Consider the following 17,441-nt stretch of genomic DNA (forward strand, 5'->3'; position numbering starts at 1 on the left):
GTCGGGCATGATATTACAAGGTATCTCATGACTTTTGTGTCCCCAGTGTAAGTATCCATATTTCAAACCTCTTGAGAATAATGGAACAACTTTCTTTCATGATCTTTGATTTGTGATTTTATGAGGTTCACACTGAAAGTTAAGTTTAGTAAAAGTAATGAAGATTGCTATTTTGCAAAAAATTTAACGTCTTAGAATATCCTTTGTCATGTTGTAAGTCTTAGCAACAACACAGTGTATGCTGAATAATATGTTGCCATGTTTAGGTTTTTGAGGAATACTGTCTTGGTGCTTCCACATACTCAAAGTAATGCTCACAGATGGTGTCTTGTGATTTTTCTAAAAGGAAGAAGTCACATGGCCCCATATCCAGTATATATGATGGATGTAAGAGGGGGGGGGGGGGATCTGGTAAACCTAAAAAATGCATTTGTTTTAGCCACAATGTGAAATGGTATGTAGTTGTGGAACATCATGTTAGCCCAAGTTTTACTTCTCCTTGACTACTTTTTAAAATAAGAGCAGACAAGACACACTGCAGTTAAATGTACAATATCAGATATTGGTTGATGGAACTCCTAACATGGACTCTGATTTAGATGACTACAAACCTTCCTCACATGAAGAATTTAATATAAGATTTTATAGACAGCTGCTGATCTGACTCTGTGAATGCACTGAATGTCCTTTTAGGTAGAATGGACACACTCTTTGATCATTTTATGAATAGTTTTTTGGTAATACAGATTGTTTTGTATCTGAATTTGTTGAATCTCTGAAAGATTGACTATGAACTATGACTATTACTATTGACTCAGTAAATGACAATGATTCAAATCCAAGCCCATCATGCAGTCATAATATACTTACAGAATTGTTTCCATTTCACCTCTATGGCCAGCAGTTAACAAAACACTCCACAGAACATAACACTAGGAGCCCTTTCAGTATCTATAAATAGGTGCATATTGTCGAAGCTTACAGGAGTAGATTAGACAGGATGCTGTTATCACAAGTCTTTATTCATAGTATGATAATTGATTAGAATCCAGCAGTTCTCAAAATTTTCTGAGAGTCTTGTAAACATTTCATGTATTCCTTCCTAGAAAATATAATCTGATGACAAGGTAATAGGTTACATTCTGTGCTTCACTAATAAAACCTCTTTCATTTTATTTTCCAGCATACATTCTACATGCAGCATGAGGGAGCAACAGAACCGTGCCAAAATTTCAATGACTCCATGCCTGTAACACTATTTCAGACTGGTATAGAGGTAAGATAAAGTTCAATGAAGCAGTTCAACTTTTATGGAGGATTGTAGGAATCCTAGTGGAGAAAAAACATCCTAGCCACCAGCAAGGTTCGACCACCTGAGGATGTCAGACAGTTGCTCCAAGGAAATATTGTGGAATTTGCACAATGTCATCAAGTGGCAAACCCGTGAAGATTATTTACAAAAAACATTTTATTTACAAAAAAAAAGTCCAGATAGTCTACTTTCCCCTATGATAACTGTGCCTGTTAATGGCAGAGAAGAATGCTTGGATTCATGATAGTCATAAAACTTTCTTTTAATATGGGTCCACAGCTTTTATAATCTTTTTAAATGATGTCATCAGTTAAAAACAACATGATCTCATTTAAAAAAGAAGTCATAAAAATTATTTTTTCACTATCAAAACTAAAATAGCCAGTTTTATGCTAAATGTTTTGTGTACCTCTCATTGTATACTGTATTATGTCCTTAGAGTTTGTTTGTTGAAATCTAAAGGCAGTATAACAAATAAATTATCTTCATAGTTCAGTGTTACTGATTATGATGGTGCAGCATTAGCTAATCATAGAACTGCTGATGCATACAGAAATCAGTATAGGATAAGGGGGGAGGGGGGGGAGGGGGCCATTGTTTCAAAACATGCATAGTCATGTTCTTCCATCCAGCTGTGTGAGTTGGCCAGTGCAGTATGAGAGAGACGATCACAAGGAATAAATGACTTTAATAAAAGGAATCACTGAAATAATCTTCTAGTAGACAATAAGCTGACTTTTGCAGCCACTTCTTCTTTTTTAATGTGCTTTTACATCTCTGGCATGTATATATGTATAAAATACGAGTAGTTTTCATGATACCAATTCTTGCACATTATACACTCCACTCTGTTGGTGTTATAACTTTCTCCACATCCTACAGATTCAGCTCTTTGTCTTCAACAGTATCACTTTCCTCTTGATACTGAACAAGTGTATACTCATGCTTTCCATCTAAACTAGGTGAAGGTGAGCATCTGTATTTTTGAGCACTTTTTTTCTAAAATTTTTATTTGTACTGTTTTTATTTTATTTTCAACCTTACTTGTGTTCTCCGCCTCGTCTTCTAACTTTACTAAGGTGTCTTGTCACGTGAGCAATTTTTTTTTTTTTTTATTTTTTTTTATTTTTTTTTATTTTTTTTTTTTATTTTTTATTTTTTTTTTACACAAGTGAAATGTGTTCTACAGAGGTTAACAGAGTCACCACAGTTTTTTTGGCAAGCTTGTGCATGGGTACTTTTGTTTGAAAAGCTTTTCTGGTGTGAAATCTGGAATAGATGGAATAGATGTAGGCCTACTTGGCACTTGTGATTTGCATCAAACTTCGGCAGTTACCGTGCTACATGATAGTATCACAGTTGACACACTCACAGTTGGGTGAGGGTCTTACCCATAGGATGCTTTTGGAGTCTGTTGGGAGTCTGCATCATAATAGTTTGTTCCTTGAGGATGTGTTCTGCTTTGCTCATCTGCTTATATTTGATCAGACACTGTGTGTGCACAATCGGATAGACAGATCGTGGTTTCTCCATGAGAGGACACACTTGCAATTTACTTTTCTTTAGTAAATTTATGATCAAGATGAAGGATTTTGGTGAAATTATAAGCAAACTTCCAAACATATGGTGCATCGGAAGGAAAACCAATGTTTGAGCTTTTTTGGTATGTAGAACTAGCTTCCTTTCATTAGCTTCCACTAGCATGTATTCCAGGCTCACTGGACATGTTGCATGGTTATTATTTTAGGAATGCTGTAATTTTGAGAGACATTTTGTAAGGATTAACTATTTTTGATGGCTTGTATTCCATACCTCAAATTTTCTTTGGTACAGTTTACATGATTTGCATTTTTTCTTTTGTATTATCTTGTCATTTTCCTATAGTAAATTTTAGGCAGAATCAGTCAGTGTAATGATATGTGTAAAAAATCACAGACCATCTGTTTTTGAGATTTAGTATCCATATTTTCCTAATGCTTGGGAGAGTCAGCCAGGTTATGTAACAGTACCTTATTAAAATCTTGATAGGTATTCAGTGAGATTACTTGAATGAACACTGCAATCTCCCCAACGAAGCAAATAAGAAACATATTTTGCCCAAATGTTCAAAAAATTGTATAATGTATGCTGATTATGAAATTTCCCACACCGCATAGCAGTACTTTGAAAGAGGACTGAAAAGTGTAGTGCAATCAGTCTCTTTAGTAGATCTGTTGCATCTTTTGAGTGTCCTGCCAATAAAACACAGCCCTTGGTTCACCTTACCCACAACATTTTCTGTGTGTTCTTTCTAATTTAAGTTGTTTGTAATTGTATTTCCTAGGTATTTACTTGAATGTACAACTTTCAGATTTGATTGATGTATCGTGTAGCCAAAGTTTAACAGATTACATTTAGCATTCATGAGGATGACCTCACACTTTTCATTATTCAGTATCAATTGCCAATTTTCGTACCATATGGATATCTTTTGTAAATTGTTTTGCAATGTCTTTTGATCTTCTGATGACTTTATTAGGCAGTAAATGACAGCATCATCTCCAAATAACCCAATACTACTGCTCAGATTACCTCCTAAATCATTTATATAGATCAGGAACAGCAGATGGCCTATAACGCTACCTTGGGGAATGCCAGAAATCACTTCTGTTTTACTCAGTTGGTTTCTGCCAATTACTATTAACTGTGACCTCTCTGACAGGAAATCATGAATGCAGTCATATAACTGAAATGGTGTTCCATAAGCACAAAGTTGATTACAAGCTGCTTGTGAGGTACAGTTGAAAGACTTCTGGAAATCTAGAAGTACGGAATCAATTTGAAACCCCTTGTAGACAGCACTCAACACTTCCTGTGAATAAAGAGATAGTTGTGTTTCACAAGAACGATGTTGTCAGTGCTCCTCCCACTGTACCTATCGAATCGTTGTGGTTTCTGTGTACTTAACATGTTTTTGTTGTTCTCTATTTGTATCAGTGATGTGTATTTTCTTGAAATCAATATACTTACTATGAGAATTAGTGCTTACATATGTTTTGTTGTGCCCAATTTCAGGATTCACATCTATCTGAGAGTCAGGAGGACTTAGATTGTCATGATGGAGGCATAAATTGGAGAATTCAGTCAGCAGTGCAACGTGCTCAGTCAGCCTCTTGCCTTGACCTCACAAAACACACAGAGGTTGAAAAACTGAGGTATGTTTCCTGGTAATAGTACAAGGCTCCAAGTAAGAATCTCATCAGTTTACTGTATTTTTTGCAGACCACTTACCATTACTTGTTAGACACACATGGTCAGAGTGTAAGTGCAGAGATGGCCAAAAAACAATCTAGTTTGACAGTTTGATCATAGGTGTAATTTAAGGCAACGAATTACATATTTCAGAGGTAATTATGAAAACTGCTTGAGTGAATGTTTTCAACCATTGCAGTCACAGTATCTCCTACAATTTATTTCAGCCTGAAGTTACTCGCTTTGACAAGTAATTTTAATCTCCAGATGCCTTTGAAATTAATGTAAACACGCCAGTGAAAATGATTGATATGTGATGGGACAACCTTTAGTTTATCATTCGGCTATGATTTGCTGCAGAATTTTAACATACAACTAATCTGTTGTTTCCAGAGGAATTTTATACCATTTTCCATGTAGGACCAGCAACTGTAAGGAAGGAAATCTGCACTGGATTCTTATTTCTTAAACCAAGCCATCAGTAGTAATCAATACTGCTCAGACAGACAATTGAGCAGCCTGTGGGAAATGTTTCAGGTCATTGCTATGTTCCTAAAACTGCACCTGAGTGGTTGTAGCCTTGTGAACTGGAGCATTCTTATGTGGGAGGAAATTATTCTTGTTGATGAATAAAATGTGGGTATAAGGAGGGTGTCCACATAATTTGTTGTTATAATTTATTCTTGCAAGGACATAATAAAACCAATAGAATGATGTAAGCTAATTGCTCACACATAACAGAGCTAACATCATGTTTAGTGCCAAGAAATTGATAGTCTGATGCCAATGCTTCTTTGGGCATCCACTAGCCATAAATCAGATCTGTTTGAAACAAGGTGGAGGGTGGTTCATATTAATGTCTCCCAGTCATCACTGGTACATAGTATGCTGATGACCTTGCTGTTTGGCTGCACGGGGTAGCCGCACGGTCTGAGACCCCTTGCCACAGACCGAGCGAGGTGGCGCAGTGGTTAGCACACTGGACTCGCATTCAGGAGGACGACGGTTCAATCCCGTCTCCGGCCATCCTGATTTAGGTTTTCCGTGATTTCCCTAAATCGCTTCAGGCAAATGCCGGGATGGTTCCTTTGAAAGGGCACGGCCGATTTTCCTTCCCCATCCTTCCCTCACCCGAGCTTGCGCTCCGTCTCTAATGACCTCGTTGTCGACGGGACGTTAAACACTAATATCCTCCTCCTCCTTGCCACAGTTCGCGTGGCTGCCCTGTCGGAGGTTCGAGTCCTCCCTCAGGTATGGATGTATCTGTTTTCCTTAGAGTAAGTTAGTTTAAGTTAGATTAAATAGTGTGTTAGCCAAGGGACCGATGACCTCAGCAGTTTGGTCCCATATTAACTTACCACAAATTTCCAATTTGACCTTGCTGTTAGTGCCATAAAGCACGAAATGTCTGTCATTGGTGCATGTTACAAAGGCTCAGCACTGTATGTGGCACACTAATGTTTTTGGGGGTGATCAGATTTTTAAAAGTTGCTGTTTGTGTTTGAATTCAGGGTACTAATAATATTGTGACACCACTTCTGTTACATTGACTCCACAGTTCTTTACAGTAATCAGTATCCACAGGTCATTAGATTGAGTGTTAATTTTCGTTCATTATTATGGAGTGCTGATGTTTTTGCCTTGCCATAGTCACATGTCCAATCACCACCACTGTTGCAAGTCATAAATCTAACATGCTGCCAGACATTCTTCAAGTAACTATATTCCAGTGCTGTACTCTCATTAGGAGTTAGGAAGATGCATGGACAAACATGTAATACACTACTTAGTCTACTGAAAAGTGAGCTACCTCAATTGCAGTAACAAATAAGTCACAATGTGCGCACAGTGAATTCCACCAGTCTACAGAATTGCTGTTTCCTCAGAAAATTGGTGTTTCTATAATTTTGGTAATTGTATATAAACTTTCTCATTATGTTTTCACGTAAATAATGTCCATTATTTGCTAAATCCATTACTAAAGGCTGTATCATTTCACCCAATGTCACACTAAGAGACTATTTGGAAAATATCAGAATAAACTACCAAGTTGAAAGAACTTCAAGACTATATAAATGAATTTTTCACTGTTAACTGTAACGTTCATTTTACCATGGTTTTTTGTGATTACATAACTGAAAAGCATATTAGAGGAAGTGGAATTCCTATAGTAAGAGAGACCTTGCTTTTGAAAGAATTATCATCACACATGCGTAAAATCAATAACATTTCACATTTGAAGATTACTGATAAATTTTGTGTTGGTATCAGTCAGTCTTCATATGTGACTTATTGAGGCAATGTGGACTGAAAAACTGCCAAGTTACTGCAATATTAACAAGGTGAAAGTGCTGTTCCTAATGATCAACTGAAGTTCAGGGACAAAACATGTAATTCATTTTAATTTTACAGGTACAACATATTTCGTTACATACATTGAATATGATAAGTAGCCTATTCCCAACGGTTTTTGTTCTTAAAAGTGAACACTTTTGTGTACAGAGTATATATTGCAATTTCAACAATTTTAACTAATTCAAACTGCGTCCCTCATGTAAAATATGTTATAATCTTCATGGGTGTTTTAAAACTGAGCTGCTCTTTGCTTCGCAGCTTGGATAGATCAGCCATGTAGACAATAAAAATATGTTTCTGTGACACTTTTCTGAAATACAGTTTCATTTCTTACTACAAAAAATATAATTATGCTATGTTTTAAGCAAAAAGAAATTTAAATATCTAACATGAGCTTTATGGTTAAACAATTTCATATAGTATTGGTAAATCACATTTTACATGAAAATTTTGTAGAGGGTCATGTAAAATGCATGAATATTCCAATAACTCATTATCAGTGTGGATTGAGATTGAAAGAAAGTTATCTTTAGCACAGTCTTCCAATTAGGTTGCTGAGAAAAATGTGTCATCATTACTGCAGGTGCCTGTAGAAATACAAAATAAGAGTGCTATAGGAACTGCAATAATTTCATCAAGCAGGAACCGGGAGAATGATGCAACTTCTTGTGAGTCCTGTCTCATCAGTTATGACACACATACATGTAAGCCATCTCATGTGGCTTTTCATTACATCTGGTTTTCAAAGTCTTTCTGGAGACCACTAAAATCGAAAACAATAAATACGGAGTACAGAATAGAGTGAGACTGTAAGATAAATGTTTAATAACCTTGCTGCTAAATTACATATCAGTAGTGACTATTTGGAAGTAACTGACAATTGAGTATAAACTAGTGTGCTAGCTGCTATGCTGCAGCTGTTGGTGTATGTAAATGACATGCCTTCTTATGCATATATTAGTAACACTGTGGCTATGGTTTAATTATCTGTCTCAAGCTGATCTGAATGTATTGTAACCAATAATGTTACATGAAAGGGTAAAGTCCAAGATTTATATGTAAGTAGGGCTAATAATATAAATACTACATATGGCGGATCAAGTTAATGTCAAAATATACAGTCATTGTGAAGTATCTTTTCCCAGTAACCTGATTATACTGCCTCATTATGACCTCACAGTGTTTTGACCAATCCAACTTAGCCCAATGGTAACCTTTCGAGAACAATACCACAACAGTTGCAGATAATTTATTTATGAGAATAGTTACAGGAAGGCATCAGAATAATGGACATTCACAAGTTTCATTACAATGACCAAGCATTTGTAACAGGAGATCCAAAGGTCTTGAAGCCTGTAGTCTCTGATGAAGTGATATGGTTGTAAATGTGCCAGGAAATAAAAGTACAGTCATTACTGCTGTAGGGCACAAAAGGTGTGGAGCAAAATTAAAGGGATGCTGGTAACTTTATTCAACTCTTCAGTAATAAACTGACATTTTCAATCAAGAACAACTTTATGATGCAGACACAAATCGACTAATGTTTGAATGAGGTTAAGTTGACCGAGGTCCAAGCTAACTGCCTGATGTCTGCGATGTGTTTCTTTTGATCGTTACTTACCATTATCGCCACCTATTGGCAAACGGCGGAAGCAAAGTTGTACACCTAGTACAAGTAGTAAATTATATAATGCATGTACATATTTCTTCTACTGTATGATTTGTTGAATTTCTGTCCATTTATTTATAAACTTTATTGACATTGTTTAAAGGATTTTATTAATTCATGAATGTTCATATGCAATTCTTAAAAACTTTCTTCTGTCATTCTTATGTTCATCTTCTTTCTTCTTACAACCTTAAGTTTTTCTAGAATGTTCTAATTTGTAATAGTTGCTCATTAAACCATTTGAAGGTGTTTTGTTTGTTATATTTTGATTATTTCTCATTTGAAGCATATTTCTACATATGCATTGACGAAAAAACATCTTACTTGTCTGTATTGATCAGAAGTAGACAGTGGCTTGATTAGATGAAACAGTGATCAAAATGGAATAGAAGGCTGAAATTAATTGTTGGTGGCCATCGATGTTTATTTTGAGATCACAGAGAATGTTAAAGTGTAGATTAGCACACACTAAGCTCATATGAGTGAAAGCAAGGAAATGTGTAGAGAGTTTTCATTACAACTGTTGCTGATATGAGGGATGCGTGGGATGGCAGTATAAGTATGCTTTTTTTTCCATGGATTTCTGTCGTGTGAGGCACGGAACTGAATGTTTTGAACAGCCACTGAATTGCAAGCTTCGCAGTGATGCCATAAAGATTTTAAAGAGTTCTGTAATGAGCAGTATTTGCCTAAGTTCGTAGATGATTTTGCTACTATTACTGATTAAAAGAGGTAATGGTTCCACAGAGTCTAGCTGTTATTGACATAATATGTTTTATTCATCACTGTTGGTCAGTTTCAACCAAATATTCATCATGAAGTGTGATATACATATGATCTTCTCAGTCTGTCGAGCATCATGCTCTGTCTATAAATGGTGCCATTCCTAAACTTGCTTTATACGTGCACTAGCCACATATTTTTGCAGTACTATGATTGATAAGTTTTATGTTAATTGTTTTCCATTTTAAAAGAGGCACTGGTTCACCCTGAGCAGAAACGAAGGTCTCATCTCTAAGCATCTACTTAGTTTGTTGCTATTCAAGTCCGATGTACCCACCAACCACCAGGTCCACATACCACCTCAGAAGCTAGCCTCGAAAAGTCATCCTGTGAAAGGAGTGGACCTCGGGGAGAGGACAACTTGTAATCACTGGCCATCATACGAAAATCAGGGCAGTGGCTGTGAGGTAACTGCAAGGAGGCAGTGTCACCATAACATCTGTACTGTGAGCTAGACCCGGTTCTGATTCAAGCAGACCTACCCACTGCCAAGCCTAAGTTACCAAAGTTTTTCAGCTGGTTCCCATGAAACACACAGTATTGGTACTAGAGTATTCGTATTGGCAAGATTTCTCTCTTAACAGTTGACATTTTGCCATTACGGACAATTATATGTTACCTCTAGCACACATTTCTTCTCTCAGTGCTTGCCCGTTACATTCATATGAGGGATTAGGTAGACCACAGACAACTTTAGAGGTAAATACCATGTGGTCTGGCCAATGGGCTTATAGTGTCAAGGAAATACTCACACCTCAAAAAATCATCGTGGTTTGATAACCTATTGCAAACATTTGAGGAGTCAGAACACCTAGAAGCTAGCCATAACAGTGAATCTAAGCAGAAAAACTATATTTTACTAGCAGTTTCCAAGAACTACGTGGTAGTACATTTTCTATAATATATCATAAGAGGCACAGCTTGTGTTAATACTCACTGCACCATCTGTAACTACTGCACCAGTGCTTCAGAAGTGAGGCAGTAGGAATCTTATTATACCTATATTTCTGTTACCAACAACATGCACTCAGCTTATACAAGTCTTTCTCATTCTTTGCCAACTAGTCTTGTCTTACATTGTATTGCCCTCTGTGCTGGTTGTTACACTTCATTTTCTTTGTTTTGTTTCTCACTTATATGTTTAGTTCCTCACCTCACTATTTGTCTATTTACATTTGCTCATTGTCATTATCATATACATGTTGTAACAGATTTCAAAACCTAATATTGTGCTCTGTGCGTAATGTTTTCATCAGAAAGTTACTGAAAGAAAGTAAAGCCCACCTTCTTCTTTTAACTGTCAGATGATGTGAAAATATTAATAATGAAGCAGTGTCGTTGCAGGCTCTGATTCAGGCTGTATTGGAGTACATTTTGAAAGGATGGAAAATTTAATACTTCTTTTTAGTTGATATTATTTTTTTCTTGTGAAGCTCAGAAGCACTGCTATTTGTTGGGGCCATGGTGGAGGTGGTCAGAAAATTATGTACATCAGTAACAGTGTTCTGCCTCAGTACTCTGGAACTCTACTTTTTCACAAGTGAGGCACTGCAGTAGTAAAATGTTGTACTCATAATTAGTTGCCAGACTCAAATTTCATTGTGACCGTCTTAACCCCTGAACTCAACAACTTTTTTTTCAAATGATATTTGAAAAAATATTTTTTTATTCATTTAAAGTATCCTGTAATATGTGACATTACATATAGACATATAAAGACGGATTTTAAGGCTCAAAATAATGAGTTACAAAAATTTGAAGATCACTAATAATAAAATCCCAAGTACCACATGCTCTGGACTTTGACTATAGTATCCTGAAATTTGAAGTAATTTTTTGGTATCTGTGCAGCTATGAAGTCTAACCATGGATTCCACGACAGTTTCCTGTGTACATACGTCTTAGAGGAACTGACTGGAGCACAGTGGATATATTTATCTCATACCGCTGGCAAGCACTTGGCTCTCAGCTGACAAATTGTCGTCACTTTCAGTCTCTAATGAAGTAACCACATTCTTCTTCACTTTCTGAGCAGCTAAATTCAGTGTCAAACTCAGGATGACTATAGCTATTCTTTTTGGAAAGCATTGCCTAAACAGAAATATAGGAGAGAGTCTGAAAGTGCACGTTTTGTTGTTGAGTATCCAAAGCTGCTCACAGTAAAGATGATATCTAGTGGCAACCACATCAACCAAAACATGACAGCCAGGCTACAAATGCAGTACTAGATGCTCTCTAGCATCCAAACACGTAGCTTTCGGTGCTGAAATGGATGTAAGGGGTTTTTTATTTTTTCGAAGGTCTCTTCCTAAGTTGCCCAAGTGTACTCAGGATTTTAAATAATAAAAACAAGATAACTTTGGTTTTATGTTAAGGGGTTAATTTCCATTGTCATGAGATGTATGAACTTTTATGCAGTCTTACAGAAACTAACTCTTAATCTAATCACTCACTGTCCATTTAAACTATATTCACTGGCGTAGTAACAGCAGTGGCAACACTGATTTCTTCAATTTCCCTAAATCCTTATGCATATTTTGTGCTTTGCTATGGAGTACTATGGATGATATACTCTTGCATGCTTTGCTATAGAGTACCATGGACAATTCACTCCAGCACTCCACATCATAACCGAATCTCTTGTAACTAGGGGCAGGAAAATTTCACGAAATGTGGAATTGGCAGTTTTTAGTAAAATAATGTGAAGAAGGTGATTTGTAACAGATCTCATGAATTTGTGATTTGTGTGGCAAAAAATGACAATGAATGAGGCAGAAAAAAAACCTGATTTGACAAAATACACAACACCGAATATGGCAACATAAAATGCAGCACCAAATATGCAAAAAATGTAACACCAAATATGGTAAAAATGGTACACCAAATGTGGCAAAAAAATGCAACACCAAATATGGCAAAAAAATGCAACACTAAATGTGGCAAAAAAAAATGCAACACCAAATATGGGGAAAAAACACAACACCGAATGTGGCATAAATAAACGCAACACCGAATATGGCAAAAAGAACTTCCCCATTTATGCCAAGGAGTAGATGGCTGTCCACTCTGGAGTACCAGACTCCTAGAAATGGCTGCTAAGCCAGGTAGTCTTAGCCATTACAGTGTGGTGTGCATGGGGAGAGCCTCCAATTGGAGTGGATGGAATCTGGGCATACAACCTGTAATGAAATGGATCAAACACACCCATGCAGGTGGCCGTGCCAACACGGCCATCTTAGCAGTCATAAAACAAGATTTCAGTGCAGATACTTACAACTCTATGATGTGTCTGCCTTTCGTCATGTCATACGATGAGAGTCAGGCCAGGAGAAATGGAGGTGGACAGATTGCCCGGGTGTTACTATGCTCCAGAATCTGTGGAGAATCTGTTGCAATATCAGAGCCACTGTCTTTCTTTGGAAATACTGAGGATAGCTCTTGAAGAAGTTGTGTGGTAGAGAAAATGAGAAATTGATCTCTCTGATCCAAACTTTGAATGCCAACCTATCACAGACACTTCAGGACTGTGACACACTCGAGGATATACCATGGAACATACTCAGCCATAGATATTACAATCTTCAGCCCAAGCATGTCCACTTTGATCCAGTGGAAGTCCATGTAAATATCTGTGACTTTGACCACTTTCCTATCACACTCTCTTTTTCAAACACCAACCAATGCAACATGCACCACATTGGTCACTTCAGAAAACCAACTGACAAGATTTCACCTCCAAAGCTTCTTTTGAAGTCAGTCAAATGAATTATATGGAAGGAGTTGTACAAGATACTATTGATATGATTATACCTGCTGTGGAAGCAACAATACCCTCTTCTTAACCCTGCTCCCCACCTACAGCAGGAAACCAGTGCCATGGTCTAAACAAATAGCTGCAATTATTAGAGTGTGTAGGATGGCACTTCAGCCATGGAAAATTTAATAGCTTTCAAGGGACTTCGAGCAAAGGCACAGTTTCTAATAAAAAGGAGAAAATAGGAGTGTTGGGAACAGTACATATGATTTACGAGGGCCCACACACTTCTCCATCGGCTTTGTGGCCATCAGTTGTCTACTGTAGTTGCTGGTATCTCCCTCAATGGCAACATCTGTATTGATTCCAAGGTTGTTGCTGAATTTCTTGTGGCACACTTCACTGAAATGTCTGCATGCTATAACTACTATCCTAATTTCCTGACCTGGAAACGCCAGGCAGAGCAAAACTGTTTACCCTTCCATGCCCAAGGCGTCGTATCATACAGTGTTCCACTTAGTGAGTGGGAGTTCCCCAGTGCTTTAACAGTGTGTCTTAGACACAGCCCCAGGACATAATAAAATCCAAAATCAGATGCTTAAACATCTTAGAAACAACAGCATAAAGCATACACTCAGGTTTTTCAGTCATATTTGGTGACAAAGGTATTTCCCTCCCAATAGGGGAAGGGTATTATTATTCCTATCCTGAAACTGGGAAAAGACTCACAAATTTTGTCTAATTATTAACCAGTCTCTCTAATGAGTGGGCTGTGTAAGTTATTTGAAAGGATGGTAGACATGTGACTGTGTTGGTGCCTGGAAATAGGAGGACATTTATCACAATTTCAAAATGGCTTTCTAGCATTCTGGTCCACCACAGACCAACTGATGGGTGTGGAATCTGCAGTTTTCAGTGCTTTTGCACATTACCAAAAACCGATCACGGAGTTCTTTAACCTGCAGAACGTATATAGTACCACTTGTCACCATCATGTAATGTCTAAACTGCATTAGTGGGGCTTCCATGGCTGCTTACCCATTTTTATCCTAAATTTCCTATCCCCCAGACTGTTCCAAATCATGATAGGTTCAATCTTCAGCAACCAATATGTACAGGAAACTGTCAGATGTTCTCAGGGATTGATTTTGAGTGTAATCCTTTTTGCCATTGCAATCAGTGGTATTAAATTGCTGTGGGACCCTATGTCTTGCTGTCATTGTATGTAGACAACCTTTGCCTGTATTACAGCTTTACATCATTACACACCACAAAGTACCACCTTCAGGGCAGTATACAGAAAGTACATAACTGGGCCGTGAAGCATGGATATAAATTTCCTCCCTTGAAAACTCATGTCATGCACTTTTGTTGACCCAGGACTGTGAATCCTCACCCAGAACCTTATCTCAGTAACCAGTTACTTGAACTCATTGAAACTTGCAAATTTGTAGGCCTTTTGACAATAAGTTAACTTGTTTACCACATGTACACCAACTAATTGTAAACTGCATGAGGAAACTTAATACCCTCAGATTTCTCAGCAGCACCTCTTGGTGCTGCATAGTTGTTCTCTGATTCTACAAAGTTTTGATCTTATGCTGCCAGGACTATGAATGTGTTGCGTACAGGTCAGCAGCACCATTAGTACTGAGCGTGTTAGGCCCTGTTCACCACAGTGGTGTGTGGTTGTTAAATGGAGTATTCCGTACAAGCCCCATAGTGGCTTTCAAGCAAGCCGGTCCACTGCAAACCAGCTGATATGTGTGGAATCTGCAGTGTGCAATCTTTTGCATATTGCCAACACCTGGTGGAAGCTGGTACCTCACCAATGAGGGTCGGACACCAGAAACTCTTGGTGAACTACGCAGTCACAGTCTGTCAGATGCCTACCCAACCATGTTACTCTACTCTGTTTCACAGCCAGCAGCTCAGACTGTTTACAAATCACCCAAGAGTAGGAAGACTACCCAGGGTACAACTGGAGGCTCTGTGCAAGGGCCTCCAACTGCCCTCTGTAGTCCATGTACATAGAGATCCCTCTCACGACCTGGAATGTTGTGTATTGGGTACTGTTATTCAGAGGGACTTTTTTCATGGTCCTAAGGAAAATATTGACCTCCAACATTCTCAGACACATTCCATTCAGTTCTCCATGACTATCCCAACTTGACATGCATCTACACAGATTGTTTGAAAGCCAACAATAGGATTGGTTATGCTTGTGCCCACTCAAAGGGGCACAAAAAGAATTCTCTGCCAAGTGCAAGTAGTGAGTACACTGCGGAGTTGGTTGTCATATCACATGCCCTGCAATACATTAAAACTCTCACAACTAAGGACTTCTTGGTTTGTAGCAACTCCGTGAGCTGCTTACAAGGCATATGTCAGTGCCACCCCAGAAACTATTTGGTCGCTAACATCCAAGACCTATTAGCTGACTGCGACAGTTCTGGACACCAAGATATTTTGGCACTGTGGGAAATGAACTCACTGACGAATTAGCTGAAGAATCAACCACAGGTGACAAACATGAAATCGGAGTACTGGGCACAAACCTGTTTTCTCATTGTGTGCCCTGCTGGATAATTCATACAAACCACCAAACTGTCTACCTCCCTATGCCAGATACTTGCAGACAGAGGGATAGCAGCTAACAATTGTTTGGTATCAGGGGTGAATGTGGCAGGAGGGAAGGGGGAGTACCTGAGACTGCGGCGTGTACCCTGAGTGGCCTCAGTTTACTTTCCCTCTCTGCACTGTCATTCATTTTTAAATTTTTATGTACATATTTTATTTCTGATGTGGTTTAAGCTAATTAGTACTTTAATCCTCACAGTTCTCATTTTCACACCTCTATTGTGGTTATACTGACTATGATGACCCTTCTTAGTGTATCCTTCAGTGACATTGATGTGGGACAGGAATGGAGGGTGCACTTCCTGCCACATATATGTAGTGTGGGGAACTTGAGCTTATGCACCAGCATCTATAACCTGTGACCAGTAACAGTTTCAACTGCCTTGGTTTTACCTTACTTTTAGTCATGTGACTTATGCTATGGTAATGCAAATTGTCAACCACTATGATAACGTAACAGATCCTGGAGCCAGCCATTCTCCTTTTCTCATTTCACAGTGTTGTACATGAATTTCCAGTGAAATGAAGGACTGATAACCATGATGTTTGATCACTTTAAACACATAATTATCACCAACATCACCACTACCACCACTATCATATTTCAGGCAATGTTACACACAAAACAATTACTTTAGTGAAATCTATTGAAGAGAATAATAAAAACATATTATATACATTAATAAACAAAAAATGTAAAATTTGATGTTGTACAAGCGTTATTGCTGTCTTTCTAACAACACAAAAATTTAAATTATTGCAAAAAATCAATGTTCTTGATGTAACTACCATTAAATAGCTCAAGCATGAATTTGTGCTTGTTTCGGCCACTTTGACTTTAAGGTATTAGTTCAGTTCATCATGAATTCATGCCACAGGGACAAACTGTTAACCGATAGTACTATCAGGATGTGTTGTGATGTCTGTGAGAAAATGTGAGAAGGAAATGGCCTGAAATGTGACAAGACAATTCATGGCTCTTGCTAATACGACATCAGTTGTGTGCGCAGCCTGCCGGCTGTGCCCACTGTTGGAACTAATGAATATATAGGTCAGAGCACAAGGCTCCGTCCATCACTTGTGTGTTGCTAATTGTATTGTACCTTGCCTTCCATGTGTGTGTACTGTTCAAGCAATAAATTACAGTGTTCTCAGGTTAGAACACTTCTTTTCATAAAAAAATAGATCTAAATAATAAAAAAATCTTGTAGCTTTATCAGTAATTCATTGTTCACCATACCCTCATATTCCATAGATCAACAACAGTCAACTCTGTAGAGCCTCCTCAGATTTCCACTTTCAAGGTACCGAAAATGAAATAAAATCCATGTGCATATTGAAATTGCATGAAACGGTAGTAGATGCTAGTGTCCTGCTACACATAGCATTAGGATTTACAGTGCCTTTGAATGTTATCAGTAGGGACCAGAAAATGTACCATCTATTTTTTGCAAAATTCATGTCTGTTTTTTTAAAGATTTGCACCAGTTTTTGTTGAAATTCACGACTGTTTGTTTGTGAATTATTAGACGCACAAATTTAAAAGGTTGTGATGCTACATGAATGAAGACAAACAAAGACTTAGTTCTTTGAAACTGACTTCTAAAAAAGTAGCGATTGCAAATTTTTTGACTGGAATGTTTGCTATTACAAAAACTTCAACACCTTTTTCTTCCGAAATGGACATTTTTCCTTTG

The 17,441-nt window shown here is 37.7% G+C and overlaps 1 protein-coding gene across 1 annotated transcript in view; it reads left to right on the forward strand.

The window, feature by feature from the left end:
- LOC124722640 (tyrosine-protein phosphatase non-receptor type 14) overlaps window positions 1-17,441 on the forward strand; it is a 169,444-nt gene that overhangs the window by 56,519 nt on the left and 95,484 nt on the right. The window contains exons 10-11 of the mRNA XM_047247787.1: window positions 1,184-1,276; window positions 4,367-4,506. Coding sequence (XP_047103743.1) covers window positions 1,184-1,276; window positions 4,367-4,506 — 233 coding nt within the window. The remainder of the gene's footprint in view (window positions 1-1,183; window positions 1,277-4,366; window positions 4,507-17,441) is intronic.

The sequence above is a fragment of the Schistocerca piceifrons genome, chromosome X (assembly GCF_021461385.2).
Source record: "Schistocerca piceifrons isolate TAMUIC-IGC-003096 chromosome X, iqSchPice1.1, whole genome shotgun sequence".
Taxonomy (NCBI): Eukaryota; Metazoa; Arthropoda; class Insecta; order Orthoptera; family Acrididae; genus Schistocerca; species Schistocerca piceifrons.